Below are 13,806 nucleotides of genomic sequence, written 5' to 3'. Positions count from 1 at the left end.
GTAAGAGCGGGCGTGTCTTTTCAGAGCAAACAGATTATGCATCACGAAAGATATTTGAAACGCCAATCTTATGTCGATAACGAAAAGCTTTCGCGGAACAAACAAAAATACACGGATCGATGCAGTGATTGCAGTGTTAACAGCGACTACTAATAGAAGCAGATGCATGCCTAAGAGATGAAACATTTGGGAACACGAATATCAGACGTGACATACCATTCCAAACGTCACCGGCTCACCCCTGCGACAGATGGTGAGCGCCGGTGGCTGTTAGCGAACTTCCGCAGTGCACTGGCCTTCCATATCGTGGGCGACGTCAGCATGCTGGAGAGCTGACAGCCAAGACTCCGTCCACGCGACGTTCGCAAGCTCAGGCTGTTCACTCTGCAGCGTGACGCCTGCTGCACCAGCCCATCGTTTAGCTCCGGGTCAGTGCGTCATTATTCTCGGCGCGTGTAACCAGGGCATTAGCGTCGAGACGTGTAAGTGGGTCCATCTGGAGGCCGCACTGCGTCGGGTACGTGCTGCAATTAGTCGACGGATGTAGCCTGATGTACATCTTTGGACTATAACATATTCACCTGCCTGAGGTTACTAGAATCAGAAGCCGCGTACGCTACCGATTCATCCCTTCGTTTTCATTGTCAGGATCATTACGCAGGATTGCCACGGCCACCAAATGGGAGGGAATAGCCTTCAGAGAACGATATCATCAGTTGGCCTCCTATTGGGTGGCGCCCAATCGGAAAGCCAGCAAACAATGAAAGATGCTAAGCAAGGGCAGGGGTTCTGGAAAGTTTGAGTAACGTCTATATTCCCACCTTGCTTTCCTCTCAGCTCTTTCCTTCCTCTCCTTTTCTCTTTCAGCTGCATCTATTTCCCGTGCTTGTCAGATGCACCATGTTACCTAACTACACCGTGGCACAACTCTGTGCGGCACAAACTGAGGAAAACACGTTGCCGTGTATTGTGCACCCTGCTCTTACAAAAACCGTCCGGTTTCACACAGTATACGACATGGGAGAGAAGAGCACCACACTACCACAGCCAGGGGCTGAATGCGTGGAGCATCACAATCATCTCTGACGTGGCTGTTACCTAGCAGTGAGACGCACATCACACTGCCACAGCCAGGGGCTGAATGCGTGGAGCAGCACAATCATCTCTGACGTGGCTGTTACCTAGCAGTGAGACGCACATCACACTGCCACAGCCAGGGGCTGAATGCGTGGAGCATCACAATCATCTCTGACGTGGCTGTTACCTAGCAGTAAGACGCATTTTGAAGCAAGGAGCACTATGAGCAAAACAAGAGAGTATTTATGTTTATATCACTCAAAAAGGTAACTTTAACAAACAAAACTCGGAAGATTTCAGGTGACTGATATAGGTGATTTCGACACAACAAATCATGCCTAACGATGAACAATTTCTATTGCTAGCGAAAAGCGCCCTCACAATAGCATTGTGTGCACATGGCTGTACTGGCCGTGCACGGCCGCGGCGTTTAAATTGGGCGCGGTATCTAGCCAACCCGCCGGTGCAGCCAGCCCGCCGGCTTTGAGTGGCATCCTGTCGTGAGGGGGAGGGGGCGGGGGGATCGGCCAGACAATTATTTCCATAAAAGACGGAAGTGTTTTACTGGCAGTTGATAGCTCTATACCAGCGCTATCGCGATTCACACTGCCGGCCAATAGAGCTCTGACGATGATATTGCGCGTGCTACATATCAAACTATACAACTTAAATACAACTATTTGACTTTGGGGATCATCTAAATAATGTCGACCGCCTGATCGAAGGCGTTTGCTCTACTGGCCGCTGATAGCCCTATATCGGTGGTACCGAACGCACACAGTCGCAATCTTCGCGCGCATTTTTGCAAGCATTGTCTGCGGCCGCCGTATTCTGGCCACCACGCTACGGACAAGAAGCCCTCAGTTAGCAGGGCGCCGTCAAGGGGTGATTTGGATCAGGTCATGTCGGCCTATGAGCGATTTACATCACCAGCCAGTAGAGTTCCCAACTGACATCGCGCGCACATGGTCGCACCCACCGCCAGCGGCTAAAAACATTTTAAATTGGACGCGGCAGCTTCGCAGGTCACCGATGTGGCCCCCGCAATCATTGAGTGAGACGCTGCTGGGGGAGGAGGGCGACCGAATGAAATAGATTCTATGATCAAACCAGTATGTTGAACTGGCAGCTGACAGTCCTATACCAGCGCTATAGAGTGCACACAGTCCACTCTTTGGGTGCGATTATAGGGATTTTCACGTTTGCTGTGTTCTGGCCATTACGATGCTGGCAGACTGGCAGCAGCAGTTGGCAATGCGCCTTTAAGGGTTTCTTTGGACCACACAACTCACGTCAGATGATGGCCGATTTAGATTGATGGCAACAGCGTTCACATGATGACTTCGTGTGCGCATGATTGCATCCACCGCGCAGGACTAAAAATGCTTCAATTGGACGCCGTAACTTTATAAACCACCGCCACGGCCGTGCGGACAGCATTGAGTGAGACGCTTTCGCGGGTCGAAACAATACAAAAAAGACACGAATACAAAAACGACAGAAAGGCGGTGATGGTTAATCCGACAAGTATGATCTTTTGCCAGGTAATAGCCCTATGTCATCCCTACCTGGCACACAGGCCGATCTCCGAGCAACTTCATCGGTATTGTTCCGGGCTGCCGCTTTCTGGTCATCACGCTACAAGTGGGCCAGCCTCAGTTAGCATCGCGTCCTGCCAGCTGATGAGCGACTCACATGGCCGGCCATCACGGAACTTCACTACAGGGCTAATAAAAGCTCCCACAATAACATCGTGAACACGTGGTTGCACCCACTGCGCGCAATAAGGTGATTGGAATTGGATGTCATATCTTTGCAAAAAGCTGGTGCAACCGGTACAACAGCATTGAGTGAGACGCCGTCAGGGGTCAACCGAACAAATAAGATTGTCTCATCGGACAAGTGTGTTGTACTGGCACATGGTAGCACTATACCACGGCTATCAAATGCAACAGTGGCATTCTCCACGCGCAAATGAGTATTTCTCCCCGGACGCCGTACTCCGGCCGCCACGCCACTGGCAGGCTGGAAGCAGCTAACAATCGGCTTTAATGATTCCATTTGAACCAAAAAAGGTCATAACGGCTGATGAGCATTTACATCGCCGGCCAAAATAATGCTCCCGCAGTAACATCGTGACCACGTGGTCGCACCCGCAAGGCGAGACTAAAAGTATCGGCGATGGCGCGCCGTGTTTACACAGAGCCGTGGCGGCCGGCCAGTCAGCATTAAGCGAGACGCTGCCGGGGGTCGAACGAATAAAATGGGGGGACCGGAATCCGACAAACCTACATTGCTAGCAGCTGATAGCCTATACCATGACCACCATGACCACCTGCGCAAATTTAGAATTTTTCGGAGCCGCCGTATTCTGGCCATCACACTGGCGACAGGCCAGCCGCAGTAAGCAATGCACAGTCGACGGTCGAGTTCCACAAAAGGTCATGTCCGCTGATGAACGATCTACACTGCCGACCGATAGTGCTCCCACAAAAAAACGTGTGCACAGGGCTGCACCCGCGGCGAACAACTAAGCGTATTTTAAATTGGGCGCAATAAATATACACACTAACTGTATTATATACCCTTGCAGTGATATAACTTAGATGTACCAACTAAATATCAAAACCGTACATAAAACTATATACATATGATAAAGCCATTTTTTCTTTGACCCCGGCCGTTAGCAAATGGCCTGTGCGTCGCACAGGCCGCTTGCTAACGACCGCACAGTGTGCGGTCGACCCGCCAGCATTCAGTGAGGCGCTGACAGGCCAGGCTGGGCTGCTGAAGTTGCAAAATGCCCGGCCAGTTAACAGCCAGGCGTCCGGCCTGTGCTCCCGCTCATCCCACAGCAAGGCTGCAAGGTGTTGCCACGACTGACGGTGGACTTGCCCTCTGTGAGAATAATCGGGCTACATGTCATCATCCTGCCCTGCACAAAGGCTTCAGCTTTATCGAGCCGATCTTGCCCGGGGACTCGAAATACCAAGATTGCATATCACCAGCATAGACAACAAAGTGTTGGACCCAGCATGGTCTATTTAAAAGACGACTTTGTCCTGCTCTCTCATGGCATGAACCTCATGTCCGACTGCCTTCTGCTGCGCTCGGAAAGGCAAAAGGGACGCACCGTCCATACACTTCCCCAGCCGGCTGGCGCTGCACCAGGAGCGATGCCGCGCCGTCAGATGGAGGCGACGGACGGCGAATGAGTGAGACGAAGGAAATACGGACAGGACGACACACGAACAGGTACCCACGGTAGCTGCTCCCACAGATGGACGAGCCTGATAAGACGGACAAGCACCGTCAGCAGAAACAGAGTCGAGGTTCACACACGGACGCGGGACCACCCAGCGAGGCCTACCTAGATGGCTGTCCGTAGCAGGCCGCAGATGAAGACACTGGCTGTGCGCCAGCACTGACGGCGGTGGATGACACCGGTCAAACGGGCCCGCGCTGAACACAACCACTGCAACGAAGCGTCCGGCGCGACTGCCCACAGCACGCCAGCGCCCAGCACTTGTCCTGGTGTCCGCCTCCCGCTCCACCAGTCTCTAACAGCTCGCCACCGATACGTGTTTAGTCGCTCAGCTCGAAGTCGTCGCAGAGGTAGCTGTTGCGCGGCTGTCGGGGCCGACGCTCCGTCGAGCCGCTCGGCTCCGACGGGCCGGCGCCGCCCTCCCGCTCGCGCAGCTGCTGCTCGTGTTGGATGGCGGCGGCCAGCGACTCCTCGCGCGGGTCTTCGCCCTCCTCCTCGTCCTCGTCCTCCGCGGCCGGCACGGCCGGCGGCGGCTTGCGGCGCTTCTTGCGCGGCCGTTTGGGGGGCGGCGGTCGCTCGCCCAGCGCGTTACGAGGGCACGCGTATGAGAGGTGCCCGGCTTCGCCACACTCGTAGCAGCGCGACTTATCCGGGTACTCGCGCCGGCGCACGAACTCGGCCGCGCGCCCGTTGTCGCGCGCCAGCGAGGCGTGCAGTGTGCGCCCGAAGACCGTGCGGCCGTCAAGAGCCGCCGCGCACGCCAGCGCCTCCTCGCGGCGCAGGAAGAGGGCGAACGCCACGCCCTTACTGCGTCGCGTCTCGCGGTCCTTGACGATGGTGACACGCACCAGGCGGCCGAACTTCTCCAGCAGCTTGTGCAGGTCGCTGTTGGTCAGCGCGAACGGCAGGCTGCTGATGTAGACGGTGCTCTTGCTGGGCGCAAGCTTGCCGCTCATGGCAGCCGCGCCTCACCGCCGGGAGCTGGGAGACGCGAGCCCACACGGGGCGCGGCAGCGCGGGTCTGTGGACGAGAACGTAGCGTGTTTATGGCGAGTCACGACAGGGTCATGTGGCAGCACTGGCACCAACTACTTAGAAAATATATGTGTGTATTGCATGTCAACAAAAATCCCATGAAATGCACAGCATAATCTGGAAAGTGAAAGAATGCCAAGCAAAGAATACGAAGTAGCTGGCTTTCTAACTGCTTTTGGTCTGCTCTGATAATCATATTATAGGAGTACCTTGATATATTATAACAAATATTTGGGTTTCTTAGTTGTTTCAATAGTTTCCAGCAGTTTCAACATGAAGTAAAATGTTCTTGTGAGTTCCAGAATATGCTTCAAAATATGGCAATATTTTATGTGCAAGCCAGTTCACAAGCATGACAGTTCTGTACATCATATAAAGTATGGTTTCAATACTGCATGGGAAATTAACAAACTCCAAACATTTTATACAACTTACTGCACAATTGTGCACTTCCATTGAACAACAAGTTATTACATGCTGTCACCAATGAGCAGGTGACAAACTAGTCCTCCCTATAAGGAGCATAAAAAACTGGATCCATGTTGCTCTCAACATCACGTTCAAGTGTATTATGAGCTTCAGTCTAAATGATATGCAACACAATGCAAAGTTCAAGAGCAAGCAGCAGAGCATTCAGCAAACAATTATTCATGTCATGGAATGTTTATTTCAAGCAGTAAAAATACATTTTTTCTTGACTTTGTGTGTAACATGTTGCTAATGCTGTTGAGGAGCTAATTAAGAACTGTGCAATCAAACTGTCACTAAAACTGGACTTACAAAAATGGGTATCTTAACAGTGGCATGTTTCATCTTTAAGTGGTAGTTGCAGAGTTCAGAAACCAGAGATAGGTGTGCACCAGCCTGTATATGAACATATATATCCCTGGCTCCAAGCGCAATGGCCACTGATGATCAGCGATAACTAATAACAGTACCTAGCAAATCCAAAAGCAAAATCATTCTAAATATCACAAGGGGTGCAAATGAGTGTCCTTTCTTCTACACAATGATGTGCATGTTGATGTCAAAGTTGGTTCAGGAAATGTTGGAAAAAGTTGCAACCCTAATCCACAGTACTGTACAGTTCAAAATAACATAAGTTGTTCAGTGCATTAGCAAAGAACATTATTCACATAGATAAGATAGTAGTGTTAGCCTTATTCCTCAGAGAAAATTACAGGAGAATGGAGATATAGTTGGGTTGATGCTTCAGCAACATGCCTTTATCAAAACAATAGCAGAGGTGGATTCACTTCTGCTGTTGTTCTGATACAAACATGTTGCCAAAATATCAACCAAACTATATCTCCCTTCTCCTGGTTTTCCCTGAGGAGTAAGGCTAATGCTACTAGAAGTGAGTTTACTTCTGCTATTGTTTTCATAAAGGCATGTTGCTGAGTATTGGCCTAACTACCTCTCCATTCCCCTGGTTTTTCTCTGAGGAATAAGACTGATACTACTGTCTCGCCTTATTGTACTGTACAGTTCCACAAATAAATGTGGACTGAGTATCAGCATAAGGGATGCTTCAATTGCTGAAAAAGTGGCAATGAATTTTATATTGAAGTCTGTAAAATATTTAGATTCAACATTTGTTGTTTTTAATGTCATGGCAACCCAGTTGGTTCAGGTAATTATCTTTGATCCATATCACCTGACCATGGCTGGGTGGGTTTGTGGCAGCATGGGCTCATGTTGCTTTAAGCATGTGTTATTTGCCAGACTGGGATGGCCTGTGGCAAGTGCCTAATGGCTAATAAATTGCACTAATGGCAGCAGCTGCAAGAATGGTTGGGTGACACCAGAGGATAACACAGAGTGCACAAATAATTGTGGTACATCAAAATTTATCCACAAATGATGCTGCTTACCTAAAATTTTGTATGGGATGGTGGGGCTGCAGAGTTCATGCAATAAAAGGTTGCTTAGGTTGAGTTTTGGTCCCCAAATAACACAATCAAGCAGTTTGTAATAGCCCTTTCAGATCAACTGAACTGATGACAAAACAGATAAGTTGATGAAGTCGGACAAACCTATCACCCTGTTACAGCCAATGCGACAACCAACTCACCAATGATGAAGCACAAGCAAAACGGACACATGGAATGTCATGTGGAGCGGCGAGACAACTCTCCGCCGCACGAGCTTAAAACAGGATCAACTAAACGGGTTAGACTAACCCGACACCGAAGCTTCTCCAAGACACGGAGAAATAGGTAAGGTTGGTGGCGTTTTATCACACGCTTTCCATCCCATTCCATCCATCAGTTAAGCCCCCCAGCCTGCAACTCTCCTCACGTCAATGATAATTGCATACCGGGAACAACCTGTGACCCGCGCGGTTTTATATCGCTTTCTGTTACCATCCCTTGCGTTTTCCCGGACGCTTATTTGGATTACCTGCGTCAATATGGTCTTTACCATTTTATGCCAAATTTACACCAGATCAGGCATGTATTTGCCGCCCTCAAAACGAGGCGCAAAAGAGAGGAAAGAACGTGGATAATGTATGTGATAACGAACGGCGTGGATGGAGTTCCTATGTTAACTATGGAATGGAAAGAAATTCATGCGACGCTTGAACACAACAGCAAACTACTTGCATTGGTTACACCAGGTAGGTACAAGACCCAAAGGTGGTCAAAGACAAGCAGGTGACGTTTTTGCGCATTCATTACCGGGACCCGGCTTGAAACACCGGCTAACCGGGCTCCCAGATTTGCATGGTCACCTGCCAGCATCTGTCCGTTCAGCTCTGTAAACGAATCGAAGAGGAGGACTGCATGTCAAAAAAGAGTAAAGGCAGCCTGAGAGCGCCAACCTAGATTAAAACTTGACAGCAGGTGCAGGACCGGGCCCAGAACACACTGTTAGAACTTGTGCACTACACAAGTGATTATCTCAATATAATCTCACCTACACCTTAACTCGATCGCCTCTCAATTTATGTTTCTTAATGCTGGCGGTCTGTCGCCACCGCGGCCGGTAAGCCGTGCGTCCTCCGGAGCCGGACTGCTGCAGTGGAGATACCAGAGGCACAATCAGAGGTCTCGGCCAGAAGCTCAGGCGGTGAGCGTCTCTGTCTGCAGCACCGGCCCGCCCCGTGGGAGCGCACCGGCCGGATGGCGTCAGCATGGGTGAGGTGGGAAGGGGGCGAACATAGCCTTGGTGGCTGGCTGCCACACGTCGGCTGTCATGCCAGCTGCTGCAGCCATTGGCTGAGGATGGCTGTGACGGTAGTACACGCCAGCCACCCCCTGGCGATCCTGAAATCGGATACAGAACGCCATTTCTGAAACAACATTTTCTTACGAAAAATGTTAATGTGATATGTAAAGGTTGACAATGCAACTGCGGGAACTGCGCAGTGGTGTCCTCTATCGTCTATATCTTGTACTTGGCAACATTGACTGTGTAGTTGAAGTGCATTCATGCGCTATGATTGTGGCTATATCTAGACGTGACTGATGCTGCACACTCAGACCTTTTGAGGGGCAACGTGCTATTTTTCTATACATGGAAAATTTTCGTCATATATGGTAGAGATCAAAGCAAAGGAAAGCTCGAGCAAAGTTACGCGACCAGTAGCCCAGGGATGTAATTTTCTATTCAGCTCGGGGAGCTGAAGTCCCGAGTCCCCCCCCCCCCCACCCTCCAGGCCTGGGCTCCTGCCCCCCCCCCCCCTCCAACTTTGAGAAGGAAGTGTGCCAAATCTGAAGAGATACCAGTTTGTTGGATACTTTGGGACATGTTGCGTCTTTTTCTCTGTTCAGCCCACCCTCCCCTCCCTCTCCCCCTCCCCCTCCCCCTCCCCCCCTCCCCCCACCCCCCAACACATCTTGCGGGGCTGCGCCCCTACAATGGCCGCTTTTGCAGTGTGTCTGGCATGCCAATGGCTGTAGAGGCAGTATCGAAAACCTTTTCAGTTCTTGAAAGCTTGTTCATACCATTTCACCCAGCCCGGTGGGTCAAAAGGCTTTGCACGCGATGGGCTGGGCCGGCCGGCGGCGGGGACGCCGGCCCTGATTCGTCACCGTCGGAGGCGCCCGGGTCCGACCGCCGCCCAGGGACCTGTGGCGCGCTGGCGACAGCCGGGCCCGGGTATTCTGGGCGGGCGGCGGGCGCTATTTCGGCGCGCGGCCGTCGTCCGGCGTCGAGTCAGACGATAGAACCGCAGGTCGACGGACACCGCCCCGCCGTGCAGGCAGGTGAGTGAGACGGACTGGTGGAGGTGGGCCGAGTGTGCGATGCAGTCAGTGCAGGTCAACATCTCTCGGCGCTCGAAAAGCTCTGTTCCCGGCATGGGCAGCTCCGTTCCCGACATGGGCAGCTCCGTTACCAACATGGACAGCCCCATTTCCGGCAGCTTAGGTACTGCTTCAAAGAAAACAACTCAATGCATTTCTAGAAAATGTATGCTAGCGAAAAACCGCCATCGTCGAGCTGTTTTGAGTTCAGAGCTCCTCTGCTGACAGTTACCGACCGTCAAAATACCGGAAAGCATTCACAAAAGACGATATCAGGCCAACAGTGCATAGCTAATACTCGACGTGTCAGGCTGGGCTAATTATTTCGAGATGTGGCTGCCAGCATAACAACTTTGAACTCGTAATGTCCAAAAACCAGGAGCGCATGGTCTTCCTTGCTTTTATGAAGTGTTCAATTAGAGCGTCTCCGTTCCGTAATTTCGAAGCCTTGCGTAATTCAAATCACGTATACGCTATTCATTTCCATTGACGTGTATGTACAATGCATCCGCACCTATTGAACAATTTTAGATGACATATGCGGCACCTCGCGCGCTAGATGGGTCTAGTTTTGATACAGTTCCAAGCTAACTGAGCCTGGCATGCATATTTGTTGGGACACGCGCATGATATTTGTTTACCGACATATTTCCGCACGCAGCAAATCGCATTTAAGACTTGGGTTGCTGAAGAGACTGGGTAACTATCTGCACCAACAACATGTCTCCCACTTCCATACCGTACCCATCGGCATTTGACTTCAGTGCCTGCGTGTATTTAAACATCACTCTTTGCATGAGCTCTGAGGTCCAGCAGGTGAGTCTCTGAGGCCCAGCGGCTGAGCCTCTGAAGGTCAACAGCTGAGTCTCTGAGGGTCAGCAGCTGAGTCTCTGAGGGCTAGCAGTTGAGTCTCTGAGGGCCAGCAGCTGAGTCTCTGAGGCCCAGCAGCTGAGCCTCTGACCAGCGCGCGGCCCAGCGCCATCCGCGTGCTGTCGGTGCGGCAGCTGGCACGCCCTGCTGGCGCGGTGCCTGCTCCCCCGCCAGCTCCAGCGCCGCTCGCTGGCGCCAACTGAATCAGGACCTTGCTGAATGGACGTTTATCACGTTGTGTCCTGCATATTTACGTGACTTATCAAAATATACATTTTGGTAGAAGTATTTAAGTCAGGTAGATCAGAGGGCAACCGCGAACAAAATACGGGACCGCATGTTTCGATGTGGCTGTCTTTTCTAGACTGTTTCTTGAACTCCGTGAATCCTCCCCAGTTAGTGACTAGTGCCCTCCCCTGCCAACTCCTCCTTCTTCTGATCCATTTCGCTCTTCGCCTGCTCTCGGAGGTAAGATAAAAACAAACGCAGAGCACTGCTTCCTTGCATTCTTCGGTGTATTGTCCTCCGCTGCGCTCTCAGTTCTGCACCATCGTCCAGCCAACTGAGCTGGCGCCTGAACGAGGGCGCACCATTGGGGTGTGATGTCGTACTTTGGGGCTGGTCCAACATATTCAGATGTGGCAAGATCGGTTCGGCATTCCGCGCGAAGCCTCCCCGGGCAACAGTCTCTGGCCTTAGACATTCCGCCGATCGGAACGGAGCTGACAAGAACGAGTGTCTTATTGGAAAACCTGGCTCACCAAAAGTGGGATACAGTTCAAGGTATGCACCGCCGACAAAAGGAGTCGCGAACGATGACAGGTTTGTCACCGCCTTGAAATCGAATAAGTGCACCAGCGTGTAACCGGGCTTGCGAGGACATGGTTTGTGTAGCTGATGCCGCTGGTAAAGGTGTATTTACAGAGCTGGTGGCGACTATTTACAGAGCTTATCATAACTTCACTCGGCGCTGGTAAACTCGGAGTTGCGCTCAGAATAAGAAAATACGTTAGGTCTAAATGGAATTGATTCTTTTCGCAATATTTGTGAGTTACGTTGTCAGTGAGCAGTCGGGGTTACGTTGTCAGTGTTGTTCGTAGTTATGGATAGGAGAACAGGACGAACTAAGTAGAAATAAAGCAACAAGAGCGTCATTGTTTGGACAATGTTTGTATGTACAACAAATGAAACACAAGGCACGATGCTGTCTTCTGAAAACCATTTTCCCTACGCTAGCCTGTCTAAGGCTCACAGAATAGGTTATTTCCAAACCGTTCCCGCAGTATCCGAGCCGAACAAAACCGGCCCAGGAAGTGAATGATATTCCATTAAATCATCGGAATCGGAAAAGACTTAAAATCGTGCTGTGCTGCTGATAGGCGAACTCGGAATCAGCTCCATGCTTATAAGTGTCAGAATCGGAAGATTTCGTTGAAGACGAGTCAAGTGGGTAAATGTTGGCACTATCGTTATCAGCAGCTAAACTCGCATAGGTAGCCAGAGTGACCGTCTTGCAAGCTTATGAGATACTGCTGACATCTGAAAGGCGAAGCCTGCAGCTGGTGCGACCAAGTCAGCACTTCGGCCTGCAGCTGGCGCGATCAAGTCAGCACTTCGGCCTGCAGCTGGCGTGTTCAAGTCAGCACTTCGGCGCACAGTGTGTTGCTGTTTTTGAACCGCGATTTCATATGTTCGCCATGCATATCCCTGTTCAGCAGCCCGCCAGCTATAGTAGATACGCAGCGACGCTTTTGAAGTTCTCTGTTGACATGACCTAGATACTGGTTCGATTGCACGTCTGTTGCATAAAGATCACGACGCTGAAACACGTCTGGCAGTGAAAGCGAGTTCCCTAGCAGCGAATGCTGTGGATGATGTATAAACAGTATCGTTTTCGGTATGGCTTGTGGGCAGTGATATTGCTTTTGAGCATGCTGCACCCAGCTCATATTCATGTGTTTGCCCTTAAATAAATGAGCTCCGTTGACTGACTTATTACTCGTTTGCAATCCGCTAGATGCACTACCATCGCTGAATGTCATGATGCAGATCGGAGCTTTTATCCAGCAACAGTATGTCATGTACACTGCACACTCACACCAAGTATATATGGCATCGTCGGCTATCTTAGACAGGTGAGACGATATTGGTATGTACCTGTGGAAAGACATTTTGTCATGAGCCGCCATGACCGCAGCAGCTCATAGAGATGTGACCGGGTCATGACTGTGTTTACGCTTGGATCGGCTGGCCAGGCGACCCGAGGACGCTACATCTGTGCTCGAAGCGCGTGCGCGTGCGCATGACATAACTGTTGAGCATTGTTGCAGGCATCAAAGTGAAGGTCACTGTCGACATTGTTATGTTCGGTCGTGTGTCATATGTGATATGAATGTGCCTTAAAACTAAGCTGTTTTATGTTACAGGTAGTAGCCATGCGTATCAGGGACATGCAATTGCAGGGTGCTACCCCTCGCTTATCAATTTTGCCATGCATTTGTTATGTCCGTGACTTAATATCAGCTCTTTTAAATTGGGAGGTGGTTTTTGAGTTTATTTCAATTAATGTATTATTTGCCAATGACCTGAACTGCAATGGCGTTTGTCATTGTGGACAATATTCATAAAATATCCAAGGAAATTCTGGAACGTAGCCAAGGATGGGGCAGCGAGGAACATGGGCCCCTGAGTCAAAAGGTTTGCACAAGGTCCTGAACGGCCTCGCAGAAGTTAGGTACAAAGTCGTGTGATTTCGAAGGAAATTTGACATCCGACCCCATGAGGAAGATTTGGGCTATGTAAATTGCCTGAGAAAACGGTACTGAAGAGTTCGAGGGCAGGCGTCGTTTTATTCGCATGGCACGCTGAACAATCTTAAATGGATCATAAATGTCTCCTACCAGTCGGGCACGGGTTTGCAATGCGCGCTACACATGAAAACAAGCAACTTGAAATGTGTTTTGTGCTAAATCCATTGTTTTGTAACATGCACTCATGTGACCTGAAGACGACCAGTTTAATTCAGTTTTTCCTCTTTCCAAGCTCGTAGCATTCTTATTCCATGCCACGCAGAAGCTATGTATATCAAGCCTACCAGAAACCCTGCCCGCCAGTTCGTCCCCAGCTGAATGTGCACCAAGCCTACCTGACACCCTGCCCGCCAGTTCGTCCCCAGCTGAATGTGCACCAAGCCTACCTGACACCCCGCTTGCCAGTTCTTCCCCAGCTGTTTGCAGTGTTATCGTCTGACGGGGTTTGACAATTTGTTTTGCTTGATGGTGACGCAGAGGAGCGTCAAAGCAGCAGCAG

At 50.6% G+C, this 13,806-nt stretch overlaps 1 protein-coding gene across 1 annotated transcript in view; it reads right to left on the bottom strand.

Annotated features, from left to right (window-relative positions):
* Positions 1-4,447: 4,447 nt before the first annotated feature.
* The window catches only part of LOC119089359 (zinc finger CCHC-type and RNA-binding motif-containing protein 1), a 60,639-nt gene continuing 51,280 nt past the window's right edge, over positions 4,448-13,806 (bottom strand). Inside the window, exons 2-3 of the mRNA XM_037212030.1 lie at positions 4,786-5,363; positions 4,448-4,501 (exon numbers count right to left, since the gene is read on the bottom strand). Coding sequence (XP_037067925.1) covers positions 4,448-4,501; positions 4,786-5,298 — 567 coding nt within the window. The 5' untranslated portion in view covers positions 5,299-5,363. The remainder of the gene's footprint in view (positions 4,502-4,785; positions 5,364-13,806) is intronic.

This window comes from Pollicipes pollicipes, unplaced genomic scaffold (genome assembly GCF_011947565.3).
Source record: "Pollicipes pollicipes isolate AB1234 unplaced genomic scaffold, Ppol_2.1 Scaffold_3087;HRSCAF=3621_pilon_pilon_pilon, whole genome shotgun sequence".
Lineage (NCBI taxonomy): Eukaryota > Metazoa > Arthropoda > Thecostraca > Pollicipedomorpha > Pollicipedidae > Pollicipes > Pollicipes pollicipes.
Note: the sequence above shows the minus strand (reverse complement) of the source record. Positions and strands in the feature narration are given on the sequence as shown.